This window comes from Oncorhynchus masou, chromosome 30 (assembly GCF_036934945.1).
Source record: "Oncorhynchus masou masou isolate Uvic2021 chromosome 30, UVic_Omas_1.1, whole genome shotgun sequence".
NCBI lineage: Eukaryota > Metazoa > Chordata > Actinopteri > Salmoniformes > Salmonidae > Oncorhynchus > Oncorhynchus masou.
In genome coordinates, this window is record NC_088241.1 from 70437931 (window position 1) to 70452930 (window position 15000).

The window sequence follows — 15000 nt, forward strand, 5'->3', positions numbered from 1 at the left end:
CCCACAAAACCTCATCTGAAATTGTTGACTGAGTTTCCTGTAAACAATAGATATGATTTTCCTTCTCGTTTAACCAGATAAATACTGATCATATTTTCAATTCTGCTAAGCCATTACAATTATAACTGGCTATACTTATTTTACCACTTACCACAATGAGACACAGGTTTCAATTCTATTTGTCTATATATCTGTACCATGATATTTACATTTCTACTAAGTAAACCTCCAATTGGTCCCCACTATTCCACCTGCTAAAAGCCCTCCTCATCCCGAGTTGGGTTGTCATCCCAATGCCTGGCAGACGACCCCCAACCCACCTGGGTCTCAAGGCCCTTGAGAGACTGGGATCCATCCTTTGAAAAGACAGTGCCATTTACAGAGCAGAAGTAGATCAACTGCCAAATGCATTTCCATCGCCCTCACCTCGATTTGTATTATATATAGCAATGAAAATATATATATTATATATATTATATTATTATATATTATAATATATATATATATATATATAAATCCTGTTTCTTATTTTCCATAATTAGCTATTAATATTTGTTGTAATGTAGGCAATTTATGCAACGGATTTTACCTCTCACCAGTCTCGCCATTACCAAAATTACATTATTATAAGCAATTATTATATTATCAAACAATTATTGTGAATCCTCCTATATTGTCCCTAACATCTTTTACTCCCTCGCAACAGTTGTGGGATACACACATACACACACACACACACACACACACACACACTCATACACCCACACACTCATATACACACACACCCACACACTCATACACACACACACCCACACACATACCCACACACATACCCACACACTCATACACACTCAACCCCCATAGGCTCACATTCTCAACAGTTGCACCATCCCAGAGCCCAACTCAAGAAAGGTCATGATTTACGAATGCATGTACAGTTGCAGCTGTATATGAGAAGGCCTGCAACAACAAACAAATGGGCAGAAATGGGGATTTGATTAACTGTCACGCTCCAGATGATGGTGGTCAGATATACCCCCTTCTCCCTGAAACCATAACCGGCACGGTCGTCGATAGGAACGGACCAAGGCGCAGCGTGAGTTGAGTTCCACATATTTTATTACACAGTGAAACAATCAAAAACAATAAACATAACACGAAAAGCAGCAGTGCTCAAAACACTAACGCAAACAATATCCCACAATGCAGGCGGGAACAAAGGACGACTTCAGTATGATTCCCAATTAGAGACAACGATAATCAGCTGCCTCTAATTGGGAACCACACTCGGCCAAACACAAAGAAAAACAAAATACACCAACATAGAAATAACAATACTTGACCACCCCTAAAACACCATAGAGAACCCTGAGTGCTCTCTATGGTCAGGGCGTGACACATCCCCCCCCCCCTGTATTGACCATATCTCCAAGCATCTCCATGCAGTCAGATTTTTAATTTTGTGCCACCAGGGCCACAATAATATACCCCCTCTCTGAATGTCCGAGTGTGACCCCCCCCCCCTCCCCATGGGTTACTGTAGCTAGTGTTGCCAGCACTGCCACTTCCTGGGTGGGGGGCCCCCCACTGGAATCCAAGGTCATCAAGGTTCTCATCAGCAGCGTTGAGAATGTGCTTGTATGTTATGCTCTCCCATCAGGGGGCTTTGGCTTTGCAGGACCAGCCCTACCAAACAGGCTCAGAATCTTGAGGGGGCAGTGCTGCTCTCGGTCTCTGACCATCATTTGGATGCATACAGGCCACTTACAGCAGGCCCATAAACTAGTTAAGGGACTTCTCCTTAGTATCTGGGTCATTCAGGTGGTGGTCGTATAGGGTTGTGGACCGTTCCTTCGATATAGGATCATAAATTAATAAATGAGATGTATCATTTACTTTAAAAATGTAGTTCCCCCGTGATAGGAGAATAAATCAATTAAATGTATAATTTCTTTTTAAAATGCTATTCCACCATTATAGGACAATAAATAAATATGATTTATAATTCCTAATAAGATGTATTACCCTCATCTGAACAACATTGAAAGCTCTCACACAACCCCTGCTCACAGCAATATACTGGTTCTGGGATAGGCAACCATTTCCTTTCGCACTCAACGCCACACATACTTCTGTTTAATTTGAGTTTTTATCTTCACAATGTTGAATTAGTGCTTTTGTGTTCCAATTAGTTATATTTGAAGATAGATAGAAAAGCCATATGTTTTTGTTGTGTTATTACAATCCATAACAGGGCGAGAATTGTGTGTTTCATTATTTGCCTCAATCTATGAGAACTTTGTAATTTTTAAAATAGCCATGGAGTCTTTGTGTCTCTGAACAACTGGTTATTAATACATAGTTTATCGATGACGAGAGATACTCGTTTCTCTTTCAATCTATTTTCCTTGAAAATTGGATACAGAACTTAACGCCATTCTGCAATTTCCTTCGGGAACTGGTCATTCATGCCAATTTGGGTCCTCATGGATCTAGTCTGTAGGTCCAGTAAGGCTTCTCTCAGAACGGTGTTCTCTCATGGATCTAGTCTGTAGGTCCAGTAAGGCTTCTCTCAGAACGGTGTTCTCTCATGGATCTAGTCTGTAGGTCCAGTAAGGCTTCTCTCAGAACGGTGTTCTCTCATGGATCTAGTCTGTAGGTCCAGTAAGACTTCTCTCAGAACCGTGTTCTCTCATGGATCTAGTCTGTAGGTCCAGTAAGGCTTCTCTCAGAACGGTGTTCTCTCATGGATCTAGTCTGTAGGTCCAGTAAGACTTCTCTCAGAACGGTGTTCTCTCATGGATCTAGTCTGTAGGTCCAGTAAGGCTTCTCTCAAAATGGTGTTCTCCTTTACACCTTCATTCAAGCCGGTTTCAATCTTATTGACTGTCCGTTTTCAGCTGTTGTTGTTCTTCATGGATCTAGTCTGTAGGTCCAGTAAGGCTTCTTCAACCATGCCTTCAACTCTTTTAAATCCTTACTGACTAATTCAAGTATACCCAGTTTGTCATTTATTGATTTTTAACAGATTGGTTTTGACCTTTACCATTCTAGTCTAGGTGAAATGGTTAAATCTGGAGAAGAGATACGTTTTCATGTCTTAGTCTGTTCCCCAGTGTCTTACTCTCCGTCATGTTTGAGTGTTGATTGTTTTCATAATATTTGTTGATAAATGTCTCTCATGGATCTAGATTTGTAGGTCCTTGTCCTGATTAAAGGTTATCGCCATGGATCCAGATTGGTGTAAGTGCTACTATTTAGTCTAACTTCTCTCATGGATCTAGTCTGTAGGTCCAGTAAGGTTTCTCAGAACGGTGTTCTCTCATGGATCTAGTCTGTAGGTCCAGTAAGGCTTCTCTCAGAACCGTGTTCTCTCATGGATCTAGGTCTGTAGGTCCAGTAAGGCTTCTCAGTCAGAACCTTGCCCCACCAGTCTAGTTTTGAGTCACCAGCCTGTTTGCCTACTTGTGTATAACCATTGCCTGCCTGTGACGGTGATTCTCATGGATCTAGTCTGAAGACTAAATAAACACATACACCCTTTCTTCTTCCTGAGTATTTGTTACAGATATACATGTCTCATAAAGCTACTGTGTTGGGCCTCCGCTAGTATGGAAGTCAAGGTCCAGTAAGCTTCTCTCAATCCCCAAAGATCAGCTTTGGTCCGTCTTAAATATCCCTTGTTGTGCTCAGGTTGAAATTGGCATGTTAAGCACTTTTTAATGGACAGTCAGGTCCAATATTTCCACCTCCTACCTCGGCACAAGACAGCTGATGTTCTCTCAGGATTACCACCTGTAGGTAAGGACTGGAAAATGATATCAGGCGCCAGTGTTTACATGGATCTAGTCTGAAAACTAACGTGCGTTTGACAGGTCCGTATGGTCTCCTCTACCAGACAGAAAATAGATCTCTCAGTCTGTTTCATCAGTAAGGTTCCTCTACAGGCAGCCTGGTCTCATGGATCTAGTCTGTAGGTCCAGTAAATGCAAATCCAGGACACTAAATTACTATGAAATATTTAGGTCCAGTATGGTTACATAAGACAGAAGTTTACAGGAGCGTGGTTGGTCGGTGTTGGACTTGGTGGGCGTGTGTTCTCTCATGGATCGTCTAGGTCCAGTGTTAGAACCGTGCTCTCATCATTTTCTCAAAAGCTAACTGTCCGTTTTAGCTTGTTGTTATCATTCTCCAATTTGCAACAACTTAGCATCTCGAGGCCTTCAACCCTTTTAAACCCTAACCTGACTAATTCAAGTTTAACCAGTTTGTCATTTATTGATTTTTAACAGATTGGTTTTAACCTTAATTCCCCTAACTCTAAATCTGGAGAAGAGATAGTTTTAATGTCTTAGTCCACCTAGCTAATGTTAGCATTAGCCATCTAGTGTTGATTGTTAGCAAGAACAATTTGGAATAAATGTAACATATCATACATTTTGCAAGTTCATAACATATTGTAAGACTTGCAATTCCTAACATGGCATACAAAATGGATGATGGACATCCACACATGAACCTCTCTGGGATATTCAAGTCCTAGTTTTGAGTCCCGCCCCAACATCAGCCAGTGAAAGTGAGGGGCGCAAAACATCAAAAGACTAAATAAACACATACATAATTAAAATTCTTACAAGTATTTTACACCATTTTAAAGATACAATTCTCCTTAATCCAGCCAGTGCCTGATTTCAAAAAGCTTTCCAGCGAAATCACCACAAAGCGATTGGTGTTAGGTCACCACCAAGTCACAGAAAAACACAGTCATTTTCCAGCCTCCTAGTGGAGTCACAAAAAGCTGAAAGATAGATAAAATTAATCGTAAGGACTAACCTTTGATGATGTTTCATCAGATGACACTCATAGGACTTCATGTTACACAATACATGTATGTTTTGTTCGATAAAGTGCATATTTATATCCAAAAATCTCATTTTACATTGGCGTGTTATGTTCAGTAGTTCCAAAACATGCAGTGATTTTGCAGAGAGCCACATCAATTCACAGAAATATAATAAACATTGATAAAAGATATGATTATTATACATGGAACTTTAGATACACTTCTCCTTAATGCAGCCGCTGTGTCAGATTTCAAAAAAACTTTACGGAAAAAGCACACCATGCAATAATCTGAGTACGGCGCTCAGAGCCCAAACCAGCCAAAGAAATATCCACCATGTTGGGTCGTCAACATTATTCATAAATATATTATTAAATATATATTATTATAATATATATAATTATAATATTATTTATTAAATATTCACTTACCTTTGATCTTCATCAGAATGCATTCCCAGGAATCCCAGTTCCACAATAAACGTTTGATTTGTTTCGATAAAACCCATCATTTATGTCCAAATAGCTACTTTTGTTAGCTCGTTTGGTAAACAAATCGAAACTCACAAAGCGCGTTCCCTAGGAGCAGACAAAATGTCAAAAAGTTCCGTTACAGTCCTTAGAAACATTTCGAATGATGTATAGAATCGATCTTTAGAATGTTTTTAACATAAATCTTCAATAATGTTCCACTTCCTCGTTGGATTTTTTTCTCAGGTTTTCACCCGTCATATGAGTTCTGTTATACTCACAGACATCATTCAAACAGTTTTAGAAACTTCAGAGTGTTTTCCATCCAATACTACTAATTATATGCATATTATAGCTTTTATAGCTGAGTAGCAGGATTTTTACTCTGGGCACCTTATCCTCATCCAAGCTACTCAATACTGCCCCCCAGTCACCAAGAAATGAATATATACCGTATAAAACATAGCATATCATACTAAATGGAGTGTCTATTATTTACGTGTACTACTTTACGTCTACCCCTGAGTCCAGGTTGTCACAGGGACCTGAAAATAAACTTGTGAATACAAACGATTAGAAAGAGTGAGGTGTCTGAATTTATCTCTCGAGGGCACTGGTCAACAGTAGTGCCCTATATAAAGAATGGGGTGCCATTTGGCATTCAGAGTGAAGTGTGTACAGTATGCACGCCATGCCCTAGCATGACGACAACGTTTGTTTTGTGACTCTTCCACTAGTTCAGATCTTTCATAAATAAACCAGTGAGACTGAGTGATGTTGGAGATATTGCAAACATCCATCAACAAGTGTTTTGTCGTTCTTCACATGCAGTCACTCCCAATTATCTAAATGTGTGTTTCTCTCTCTCTCTCTCTCTCTCTCTCTCTCTCTCTCTCTCTCTCTCTCTCTCTCACACTCTCTCTCTCTCTCTCTCTCTCTCTCTCTCTCTCTCTCTCTCTCTCTCTCTCTCTCTCTCTCTCTCTCTCTCTCTCTCTCTCTCTCTCTCTCTCTCTCTCTGGAACTGAGCTGTGTCCGAGGACACACACGCACAAGCACACATGTGAGAACACTGAAAACGCCTCACTGTAATTTATCACATTATTACTTCACTCGCATGCTTCTATTCGCTGTTTTCTCCTCCACTAGCGGCGCGAGAATCTGGACACATCACTGAGTCAGAACCTTCCAGACCATAATGGCGCACCACGGGCAGCCACGGGGCTCTGCAGTTGCCTTTTCTTGTGCTGGCGTGTTCATTCAACTGGCTCGACGTTGAAGTAATGAATGTAGTCCATAAATATCTCATGCCACCCTACGTTCCACCCTCTATACTCTCCATAAAAATAACATTTACAAAACCCGAACAAATATTGTCCGGATATAAGTTGAAGCTTGAAATAGACTGGGTAAGGGTTGAGGGGTAAGGGTTGAGGGATGAGGGTTGAGGGATGAGGGTTGAGGGATGAGGGTTGAGGGATGAGGGATGAGGGTTGAGGGATGAGGGTTGAGGGGTAAGAGTTGAGGGGTAAGGGTTGAGGGTTGAGGGTTGAGGGATGAGGGATGAGGGTTGAGGGATGAGGGTTGAGGGCGAAAGGGGGATGAAGGGATGGAGGAACAGAAGCAGCACACAGGCCACAGTTGTCTATTTAAGAGGGTTATAGTCGCTATTTCACCAACACCAAGCTAGCGTAACCTAGAGACCAAGCTAGTGTAACCTAGAGACCATGCTAGCGTAACCTAGAGACCAAGCTCGTGTAACCTAGAGACCAAGCTAGTGTAAACTAGAGACCAAGCTAGTGTAACCTAGAAACCAAGCTAGCGTAACCTAGAGACCAAGCTCGTGTAACCTACAGACCATGCTAGCGTAACCTAGAGACCATGCTAGCGTAACCTAGAGACCATGCTAGCGTAACCTAGAGACCAAGCTAGTGTAACCTAGAGACCAAGAGACCAAGACCATGCTAGTGTAACCTAGAGACCAAGCTAGCGTAACCTAGAGACCAAGCTAGCGTAACCTAGAGACCAAGCAAGCGTAACCTAGAGACCAAGCTAGCGTAACCTAGAGACCAAGCTAGCGTAACCTAGAGACCAAGCTAGCGTAACGTAGAGACCAAGCAAGTGTAACCTAGAGACCAAGCAAGTGTAACCTAGAGACCAAGGTAGTGTAACCTAGAGACCAAGCTAGTGTAACCTAGAGACCAAGCTAGTGTAACCTAGAGACCAAGCTAGTGTAACCTAGAGACCAAGCTAGTGTAACCTAGAGACCAAGCAAGTGTAACCTAGAGACCAAGCTAGCGTAACCTAGAGACCAAGAGACCAAGCAAGTGTAACCTAGAGACCAAGCAAGTGTAACCTAGAGACCGTGTAACTAGAGACCAAGAGTAACCTAGAGACCAAGCTAGTGTAACCTAGAGACCAAGCTAGTGTAACCTAGAGACCAAGTGTAACCTAGAGACCAAGCTAGTGTAACCTAGAGACCAAGCAAGTGTAACCTAGAGACCAAGTGTAACCTAGAGACCAAGCTAGTGTAACCTAGAGACCAAGCTAGTGTAACCTAGAGACCAAGCTAGTGTAACCTAGAGACCAAGAGTGTAACCTAGAGACCAAGCTAGTGTAACCTAGAGACCAAGCTAGTGTAACCTAGAGACCAAGCTAGTGTAACCTAGAGACCAAGCTAGTGTAACCTAGAGACCAAGCTAGTGTAACCTAGAGACCAAGCTAGTGTAACCTAGAGACCAAGCTAGTGTAACCTAGAGACCAAGCTAGTGTAACCTAGAGACCAAGCAAGTGTAACCTAGAGACCAAGCTAGTGTAACCTAGAGACCAAGAGTAACCAAGCTAGTGTAACCTAGAGACCAAGCTAGTGTAACCTAGAGACCAAGCTAGTGTAACCTAGAGACCAAGCAAGTGTAACCTAGAGACCAAGCTAGTGTAACCTAGAGACCAAGCTAGTGTAACCTAGAGACCAAGCTAGTGTAACCTAGAGACCAAGCTAGTGTAACCTAAGCTAGTGTAACCTAGAGACCAAGCTAGTAACCTAGAGACCAAGCTAGTGTAACCTAGAGACCAAGCTAGTGTAACCTAGAGACCAAGCTAGTGTAACCTAGAGACCAAGCTAGTGTAACCTAGAGACCAAGCTAGTCTAACCTAGAGACCAAGCTAGTCTAACCTAGAGACCAAGCTAGTGTAACCTAGAGACCAAGCTAGTGTAACCTAGAGACCAAGCTAGTGTAACCTAGAGACCAAGCTAGTAACCTAGAGACCAAGCAAGTGTAACCTAGAGACCAAGCTAGTGTAACCTAGAGACCAAGCTAGTGTAACCTAGAGACCAAGCTAGTGCTAACCTAGAGACCAAGCTAGTGTAACCTAGAGACCAAGCTAGAGACCAAGTGTAACCTAGAGACCAAGCTAGTGTAACCTAGAGACCAAGCTAGTGTAACCTAGAGACCATGCTAGCGTAACCAGAGACCAAGCTAGTGTAACCTAGAGACCAAGCTAGTGTAACCTAGAGACCAAGCTAGTGTAACCTAGAGACCAAGCTAGTGTAACCTAGAGACCAAGCTAGCGTAACCTAGAGACCAAGCTAGCGTAACCTAGAGACCAAATGTAACCTAGAGACCAAGCGTAACCTAGAGACCAAGCAAGTGTAACCTAGAGACCAAGCTAGAGACCAAGCTAGTGTAACCTAGAGACCAAGCTAGTGTAACCTAGAGACCAAGCTAGTGTAACCTAGAGCTAGTGTAACCTAGAGACCAAGCTAGTGTAACCTAGAGACCAAGCTAGTGTAACCTAGAGACCAAGCTAGTGTAACCTAGAGACCAAGCTAGTGTAACCTAGAGACCAAGCTAGTGTAACCTAGAGACCAAGCTAGTGTAACCTAGAGACCAAGCAAGTGTAACCTAGAGACCAAGCTAGTGTAACCTAGAGACCAAGCTAGTGTAACCTAGAGACCAAGCTAGTGTAACCTAGAGTAACCTAGAGACCAAGCTAGTGTAACCTAGAGACCAAGCTAGTGTAACCTAGAGACCAAGTAACCTAGAGACCAAGCTAGTGTAACCTAGAGACCAAGCTAGAGAGTGTAACCTAGAGACCAAGCTAGTGTAACCTAGAGACCAAGCTAGTGTAACCTAGAGACCAAGCTAGTGTAACCTAGAGACCAAGCTAGTGAGTGTAACCTAGAGACCAAGCTAGACCAGTGTAGTGTAACCTAGAGACCAAGCTAGTGTAACCTAGAGACCAAGCTAGTGTAACCTAGAGACAAGCAAGTGTAACCTAGAGACCAAGCTAGTGTAACCTAGAGACCAAGCTAGTGTAACCTAGAGACCAAGCTAGTGTAACCTAGAGACCAAGCTAGTGTAACCTAGAGACCAAGCTAGTGTAACCTAGAGACCAAGTAACCTAGAGACCAAGCTGTAACCTAGAGACCAAGAGACCAAGCAAGTGTAACCTAGAGACCAAGCTAGTGTAACCTAGAGACCAAGCTAGTGTAACCTAGAGACCAAGCTAGTGTAACCTAGAGACCAAGCTAGTGTAACCTAGAGACCAAGCTAGTGTAACCTAGAGACCAAGCTAGAGACCAAGCTAGTGTAACCTAGAGACCAAGCAAGTGTAACCTAGAGACCAAGCTAGTGTAACCTAGAGACCAAGCTAGTGTAACCTAGAGACCAAGCTAGTGTAACCTAGAGACCAAGCTAGTGTAACCTAGAGACCAAGCTAGTGTAACCTAGAGACCAAGCTAGTGTAACCTAGAGACCAAGCTAGTGTAACCTAGAGACCAAGCAAGTGTAACCTAGAGACCAAGCTAGTGTAACCTAGAGACCAAGCTAGTGTAACCTAGAGACCAAGCTAGAGTAGTGTAACCTAGAGACCAAGCTAGTGTAACCTAGAGACCAAGCTAGTGTAACCTAGAGACCAAGCTAGTGTAACCTAGAGACCAAGCAAGTGTAACCTAGAGACCAAGCTAGTGTAACCTAGAGACCAAGCTAGTGTAACCTAGAGACCAAGCTAGTGTAACCTAGAGAGACCAAGCTAGTGTAACCTAGAGACCAAGCTAGTGTAGTGTAACCTAGAGACCAAGCTAGTGTAACCTAGAGACCAAACCTAGAGACCAAGCTAGTGTAACCTAGAGACCAAGCTAGTGTAACCTAGAGACCAAGCTAGTGTAACCTAGAGACCAAGCTAGTGTAACCTGCTAAGACCAAACTAGTAACCTAGAGACCAAGCTAGTGTAACCTAGTGTAACCTAGAGACCAAGCTAGTGTAACCTAGAGACCAAGCTAGTGTAACCTAGAGACCAAGCTAGTGTAACCTAGAGACCAAGCTAGTGTGTAACCTAGAGACCAAGCAAGTGTAACCTAGAGTGTAACCTAGAGACCAAGCTAGTGTAACCTAGAGACCCTAGAGACCAAGTAACCAAGTGTAACCTAGAGACCAAGCTAGTGTAACCTAGAGACCAAGCTAGTGTAACCTAGAGACCAAGCTAGTGTAACCTAGAGACCAAGCTAGTGTAACCTAGAGACCAAGCAAGTGTAACCTAGAGACCAAGCTAGTGTAACCTAGAGACCAAGCTAGTGTAACCTAGAGACCAAGCTAGTGTAACCTAGAGACCAAGCTAGTGTAACCTAGAGACCAAGCTAGTGTAACCTAGAGACCAAGCTAGTGTAACCTAGAGACCAAGCTAGTGTAACCTAGAGACCCAGTGTAACCTAGAGACCAAGCTAGTGTAACCTAGAGACCAAGCTAGTGTAACAAGACCAAGCTAGTTAACCAGTAGCTAGTGTAACCTAGAGACCAAGCTATTCATAGTGTAACCTAGGAGCTAGTGAAGAATAGGCTAGAGACCAAGCTAGTGTAACCTAGAGACCAAGCTACCTAGAGAACTGTTCTAGAGACCAAGCTAGTGTAATCCACTGACCCCTAGTGTAACCTAACAAGCTAGTGTAACCTAGAGACCCGGTAACCTAGAGACCAAGCTAGTGGTCCAGGGATTCCATTGAAAGCCTCTTTACAGGTCTTCAAGATTCAATGGGACAAGAATAGGCTGCAAACAACCTGAACTGTTCACCATCCACTGCCCTATAACCAAGATGACCATTGCTTCCATTGGCTGATTCAAAAACCAAGATGACCTTTGTACAAAAACCAAGATGATGGCTCTACAAAAACCAAGATTACCTTGCATGGCTCTACAAAAACCAAGATTACCTTGCATGGCTCTACAAGAGGACCTCTTCAAACAAAGTGCTACATCTCTCACTGCCTCAATATTCCTGCTGTAAATGTTATCCAGCAAGAGGGAGGCAGGCAGAGAGAGAAAGAGGGAGGCAGAGAGAGAGAGGGAGGCAGGCAGGCAGAGAGAGAGAGGGAGGCAGGCAGAGAGAGGGAGGCAGGCAGAGAGAGAGAGGGAGGCAGGCAGAGAGAGAGGGAGGCAGGCAGGCAGAGAGAAAGGGGGGCAGGCAGAGAGAGAGAGTGAGGCAGGCAGAGAGAGAGAGTGAGGCAGGCAGAGAGAGAGAGGGAGGCAGGCAGAGAGAGAGAGAGGCAGGCAGAGAGAGAGAGTGAGGCAGGCAGAGAGAGAGAGTGAGGCAGGCAGAGAGAGAGAGGGAGGCAGGCAGAGAGAGAGGGAGGCAGGCAGAGAGAGAGGGAGGCAGGCAGAGAGAGAGGGAGGCAGGCAGAGAGAGAGGGGGAGGCAGGCAGAGAAAGAGATAAATAGGAGGGAGGCAGAGAGAGAGAAATGGGAGGGAGGCAGAGAGAAAGTGAAGGATGAGGAGGCAGGCAGAGAGAAAAGAAGAGGCAGGCAGAGAGAGAAGAAGAGGCAGGCAGAGAGAGAGAAGAGGAGGAGGCAGAGAGAGGAAGAGGAGGAGGCAGAGAGAGGAAGAGAGAGAGAGGAAGAGGAGGAGACAGAGAGAGAGAAAGAGGAGGCAGGCAGAGAGAGAGAGAAAGAGGAGGCAGGCAGAGAGAGAGAGAAAGAAGAGGCAGGCAGAGAGAGAGAGAAAGAGGAGGCAGGCAGAGAGAGAGAGAGAAAGAGGAGGCAGGCAGAGAGAGAGAGAAAGAGGCGGCAGAGAGAGAGAGAAAGAAGAGGCATGCAGATAGAGAGAGAGAAAGAGGAGGCAGGCAGAGAGAGAGAAAGAAGAGACATGCAGATAGAGAGAAAAAGAAGAGGCAGGCAGAGAGAGAGAGAAAGAGGAGGCAGGCAGAGAGAGAGAAAGAAGAGGCAGGCAGAGAGAGAGAAAGAAGAGGCAGGCAGAGAGAGAGAATTAAGAGGCAGGCAGCGAGAGAGAGAAAGAGGAGGCAGGCAGAGAGAGAGAGAGGAGTAGGGACGCAGTGAGAGAGAGCTTTTTTTCTTTGGATTGAGATATGTGTTGGACAGAGGAAGAGCTTCTCTTTTCTGTCACGCATACAGACCTCTTGACAAATGTATTCTAAAATTAATTAAATTGTTTTTTTTCCCCTCATCAATCTACACACAATACCCCATAATGACAAAGCAAAAACAGGTTTTAAAAAAAATAATGAAATATTACATTTACATAAGTACTCAGACCCTTTACTCAGTACTTTATTGAAGCACCTTTTGCAGTGATTACAGCCTTGAGTCTTCTTGGGTCTGATGTTACAAGCTTGGCACACCTGTATTTGGAGAGTTTCTCCCATTCTTCTCTGCAGATCCTCTCAAACTCTGTCAGGTTGGATGGGGAGCGTTGCTGCACAGCTATTTTCAGGTCTCTCCAGAGATGTTCGATCGGTTTCAAGTCCAGGCTCTGGCTGAGCCACTCAAGGACATTCAGAGACTTGTCCCGAAGCCACTCCTGCATTGTCTTGATTGTGTGCTTAGGGTCATTGTCCTGTTGGAAGGTGAACCTTCACCCCAGTCTGAGGTCCTGAGCGCTCTGGAGCAGGTTTTCATCAAGGACTTTTGGGCAACGGTGTCTAGATGGAATTTGTATTTGTGGTCTTGGTGACTGGACCTTTTTTGGAACACCATTATTTTGGTCTTATTGAGATTTACTGTCAGGGTCCAGGTCTGGCAGAATCTGTGCAGAAGATCTAGGTGCTGCTGTAGGCCCTCCTTGGTTGGTGAAAGAAGCACCAGATCATCAGCAAACAGTAGACATTTGACCTCAGATTCTAGTAGGGTGAGACCGGGTGCTGCAGACTGTTCTAGTGCCCGCGCCAATACATTTATATATGTGTTGAAGAGGGTGGGGCTTAAGCTGCATCCCTGTCTCACCCCACAGTCCTGTGGAAAGAGATGCATGTGTTTTTTGCCAATTTTAACTGCACACTTGTTGTGTACATGGATTTTATAATGTCGTATGTTTTTCCCCAAACACCACTTTCCATCAGTTTGTACAGCAGACCCTCATGTCAAATTGAGTCAAAAGTTTATTTTAAATAAACAAAACATGAGAAGACTTTGCCTTTGTTTTGGTTTGTTTGGTTGTCAATTAGGGTGTGCAGGGTGAATGCATGGTCTGTTGTACGGTAATTTGGTAAAAAGCCAATTTGACATTTGCTCAGTACATTGTTTTCATTGAGGAAATGTACGAGTCTGCTGTTAACGATAATGCAGAGTATTTTCCCAAGGTTGCTGTTGACGCTTATCCCACAGTAGATATTGGGGTCAAATTTGTCTCCACTTTTGTGGATTGGGGTGATCAAATATTGGGGAAGATACCAGAGCTAAGGATGATGTTAAAGAGTTTAAGTATAGCCAATTGGAATTTGTGGTCTGTATATTTTATCATTTCATTGAGGATACCATCAACACCACAGGACTTTTTGGGTTTGGGTTTTTATTTTGGTAACTCATTTGTAATTGGAGAATCCAGTGGGTTCTGGTAGTCTTTAATAGTTGATTCTAAGATCTGTATTTGATCATGCCTCCCCCTCCCACCCTCTCTTTCTCTTTCACTCTCCCTCCCACCCGCCCACCCACCCAACCAACCTCCCTCCCTTTCTCTCCCTCCCACCCTCTCCCCCTCTTCCTCTCTCTCTCCCCCTCCCTCCCTCACTCTCTCTCTCCCTCCCTCTCTCTCCCCATCCCTCCCTCCCTCCCTCCCTGCCCCCCACCTCTCTTTCCTCTCTCTCTCTCTTTCCCCATGCCCTCCCTCCCCATCTCTCTCCTGCCCTCCCTCCCTCCCTCCCTCTCTCCTTCCCTCCCTCCCTCCCTCCCTCTCTCCTTCCCTCCCTCCCCTCTCTCCTGCCCCCTCCCTCCCTCCCCCTCTCTCCCTCTCTTTCCCCATGCCCTCCCTCCCCATCTCTCTCCTTCCCTCCCCTCTCCTTCCCTCCCTCCCTCTCTCCCTCTCTTTCCCCATGCCCTCCCTCCCCATCTCTCTCCTTCCCTCCCTCCCTCCCTCCTTCCCTCCCTCCCTCCCTCCCTCCCTCCCTCCCTCTCTCTCTCTCTCCTTCCCTCCCTCCCTCCCTCCCTCCCCTCCTTCCCTCCCTCCCTCCCTCCCTCCCTCCCTCCCTCCTCCCTCTCTCTCCCTCCCTCCCTCCCTCCCTCCCTCCCTCCCTCTCTCTCTCTCTCTCCTTCCCTCCCTCCCTCCCTCCCTCCCTCCCCCTTCCTCTCTCTCTCCCCCTCCCTCTCTCCTTCCCTCCCTCCCTCCCTCCCTCCCTCCCTCTCTCTCTCTCTTTCCCCATGCCCTCCTCCCTCCCTCCCTCCCTCTATCCTTCCCTCCCTCCCTCCCT

The 15000-nt window shown here is 44.8% G+C and overlaps 1 protein-coding gene across 1 annotated transcript in view; it reads left to right on the top strand.

Moving 5' to 3' along the window:
* Positions 1–13851: 13851 nt before the first annotated feature.
* LOC135521698 (potassium voltage-gated channel subfamily B member 2-like) overlaps positions 13852–15000 on the top strand; it is a 14594-nt gene continuing 13445 nt past the window's right edge. Inside the window, exon 1 of the mRNA XM_064947370.1 lies at positions 13852–13896. Coding sequence (XP_064803442.1) covers positions 13852–13896 — 45 coding nt within the window. The remainder of the gene's footprint in view (positions 13897–15000) is intronic.